Genomic DNA, 3626 nt, shown 5'->3' on the forward strand with positions numbered 1-3626 from the left:
TCCTACATATGCATGACTAAAAGTAAGTTTATTTGATACCAAAGAAACTTCATACAACTAAAGTTAATGAGCAAGGAAGGCCCAATCTGAATCTGCTTTATTCATCATAGGCGCATGACATGATTCTAAACCCAACTCAGAAACAAGTACTGTGCAAAATATACCTAATTTGGCCTCTGAGGTCGAGTTAAGGCTCATTTGATTTCTCAGTCACAAAATAGAAATTACAGTTTAGAACCTAAACTGTTTTTAAGATCCACTTCTTTTACTTGCGTAAGTAAAATAAAAGTTATAGAATAAGCACAGATAAGTGACTTAAAACATACTGTAATTATGTGGAACCAGTCTCAAACTTCTAAAGAACTCTAATACAATGAAAAACACAAGGACAGATTGCAATTTGCTTAAGAGTTAATGTGTGACATAGTCCATTCTCAAACGCTGATTGATGCGCTTCACAAGGCACAGAACTTTCTATGCAATTTTAACCCAGCCATTACCGGTCCAACCTGCTTTCCATGTTTTGGGCGAGATATCTCCACGTCCCCAGCAATTGTAAGGCACTATGCCGCGTAAAGAAGGCCAGTTGACGGGAACAATCTCCCCGGGACCATCGATTATGTAGCTGTCGTCGGGTTCACGAGGGTTATAGTGTAGGAGCACATAAGACTTGTCTTTGAAAAGGTAGACTTGATTGGACTTGTGCGAGGCAAAGGCAGCTCCAATGTCACTTGAGAAGATGGTATCCCGCAAGCATGGAAAAGCATCAGTTATGAGACCACTGGCGAGGAGCTTCCGCTTGGAGTAGTTAAGGAGAACATATCGTGAGCCTTGAAAAAGATAAGCTTCATCAACAACTGTTGATTCAAAGGCAGCGTCGAAAACAACATGCTCTAGCTCACCCAGGCAGGGAAACATTCTCAAGGTCGGCCTTTTGGCTTTGACCTTTATTAGATCACCTGTTCGGGTGTCTAAATCATACCTTATCTTGGCACACTGTGTGGCCGAAAACAAAAATGCTTCATTGACACCATGGCAACCAAAAGCAGCATTAACTCCATAATTGGAAAAACCAGAGGAGTAAAGGGAGGGGAAGCCATCGCAAACCAAGAGAGGGCCTTTGACTAGGCAATCATTCCCTGGTGTTTCGGGATCATACTTGATTACAAAATAATCGTTCTGCAGGAATATAAACACTTCATTATCACGCATTGATCGGAATGCCGCATTAACATAGTACTCCATATACTTTTCTTTGTTAAGTAAGGCCAACAGTTCTTCACGGTCACGCCGCCGTGGTCTCAAATCACGGATGCTTGCTTCTCCCTTTTCGGCATTCGTATTATCAGCATCTCTTTTCACCCTTTTATGATTTGGATTTGTATCACCAGTGTTGCTCTCATCATCCCTTTTCACCCCTTTATCAACTGCTGCGCTTCTTCTCTTCTCATCCATAATGAAACTTCCTCTTGTAATTAGGGATTCGTCCTACAAGTTAGAGGATTTGTACAACTCGATTCACCATTATATTATCTCTATTATATAAGGGAAGGGGGGAGCAATGGTGTCCTCTTTTGAAATGCCTATTTTGCCCCCCTTCCCTTTCTAAATTATAAAAGGAATGTCAAAATCAAAATCGGCACCCAAAGAAAACTACCTAAAATAAATTTACAACACTCACTCACAAATCACTTAAAGGAAGAAACTTTACAATTCACCCATACAATTGAGAAAATCACGTTATAAAAATCACGCAAATCACTCAAATAATCAGAAAACTTTATTAAAACTTAAAATTAACATACAACCTAAAACTAGCTAGTAACTTATAACGTCAATACATAAAAAAATATTTACAAAAAATTATTTACAAATCACTATTCTCAAGAACCATTCACAATTAATGGTGGGTCATGATAAAAAATAGAGGTGTATTTGTAGTGAAATCAGAATTTAGAAATTAGACAAGGAATAAAATTATTTACTTTTTTATAGTGTTTCCTATATATAATGAAACTTTTGCATATATTTGGACCTAATTTTTTCTATTATATAATAGCGATTAATTATCAAGGTAAAAAGGTTTATGTAAAATATCATTCAAGAATTAAAGTACAACATATCTCTATTCTATAAGGGAAGGGGGGAGCTATGGTGTCCCCGAATGAAGAGACTATGTTACCTTCTTCCCATTCTAAATTACAGATTCACTTACAAATCAAAGGGGGTTCAAACAAAAATATCAAAAATATTTATAACAATCACTCACAAGTCAACTAAAATCATAAAATTGCATAATTTACGTTATGCAAATCACTAAAATGAGGAAACTTTACAAAAACTTAAAAATTCACTTACAAACTACAACCCATGAAAAAATTGACTTGAAATCAAACTACCAAAGTGTTTACTTTCTTTACACTTTATGAAGTATTGCACTTAATTCAAAATCAACTAAAAAATTATAATATTAGAAATCATAAATAAATTCAATAAAATTTCTATTTTGTTCATAGAATTAACTTTGAAAAAGTAAAAAAAAAAAAAAAAAAAAAAAAAAATGGTGAGAGATTTAAGTGACAGAAACTAAATCAATCAAATTTTGCAACTAAAAACAATTATAATTCGTATGTCTAATGTTCAAATTTTGACTCTTATGCCGAAAAAATTCGAGTTTCTGTTTCGAAAAAAAATTCAAGCACGCATCGCGTGCAAAAAATTCTAGTATATAAATAAATAAAGAAACCCCCATCAGATAACAAACACAAATCAATCCCTCGTATGGACTATTCGATAAATGAAATCAAATTCAACATATATTAGATAGATAATCCCAGATTCTAATGCGAAAAACCAATCAATTCTTCGAATTACAAACAGTTAGGGTTTTGAGACTTAGAACAAAAACGAGACAAGATTACCCCCATTTTATCTTTAGTTTGCATCAACAGCTATTAACAGTGACTTTAGAATTTCGGTAAGAACATTTCAAATTCTAGCAAGCAAATCTAGCATAATAAGAACTGTAATTGTAGCGTTTTGATGATTTCAACTGTAGCAATAACAATAGAAAAAGCAAAAACAAAAATTAGGTTAAAAATTTAGCAAGCTTACCATGATTCGATGAAGAAATTAAACCGAAATTGCAATTTCCTTGAATAAGTTCGAAAGTTCACGAATCAATCGAGTTAAGCCAGACCGAATAGGCGACTAATGAATTCGCAATACCAGCCCCTTCTTATAACATACGACTACTCCGTTTATTCTTTTTCCCTTCTTTCTTCTTGAAAATTCTATTGTGCTCCAGGGAGCACGGTGCACACCATGCACCCAGTAAATTTGTTCCATTTTTGATGAGTAAATATTCTATTTTAATAAATATTCATTTTAAGCATATTTTTCAGCAAAAAAATATGTTCTAGTTTTCGTAAAAAATGTTGTATTTTCAATAAACAAATGTTCTATTTCAACAAATATTCGTTTTAAGCTTATTTTTCAACAAAAAAGTATGTTCTATATTTTGCGAATCTATTTTATTTTCGATAAGCAAATGTTCAATAGTTGGGACTTGGGAGTCACATAGCCAATGTCAAAGAGGCTATGCTAGCGTGAGCCTCTCAAACTTC

General features: G+C 34.1%; 1 protein-coding gene across 1 annotated transcript; it reads right to left on the reverse strand.

Moving 5' to 3' along the window:
- Positions 1-228: 228 nt before the first annotated feature.
- On the reverse strand, positions 229-3225 carry LOC104905815 (albumin-2). Its single transcript, XM_010694452.4, has 2 exons — positions 3115-3225; positions 229-1488 (listed from the first exon to the last, which is right to left on the reverse strand). Exons 1-2 carry the CDS (start codon positions 3115-3117, stop codon positions 475-477), a joined length of 1017 nt encoding a protein of 338 aa, XP_010692754.2. The 5' UTR covers positions 3118-3225; the 3' UTR covers positions 229-474.
- Between the last annotated feature and the right edge of the window lie 401 nt (positions 3226-3626).

The sequence above is a fragment of the Beta vulgaris genome, chromosome 1 (genome assembly GCF_026745355.1).
Source record: "Beta vulgaris subsp. vulgaris cultivar EL10 chromosome 1, EL10.2, whole genome shotgun sequence".
NCBI classification, from domain to species: domain Eukaryota; kingdom Viridiplantae; phylum Streptophyta; class Magnoliopsida; order Caryophyllales; family Amaranthaceae; genus Beta; species Beta vulgaris.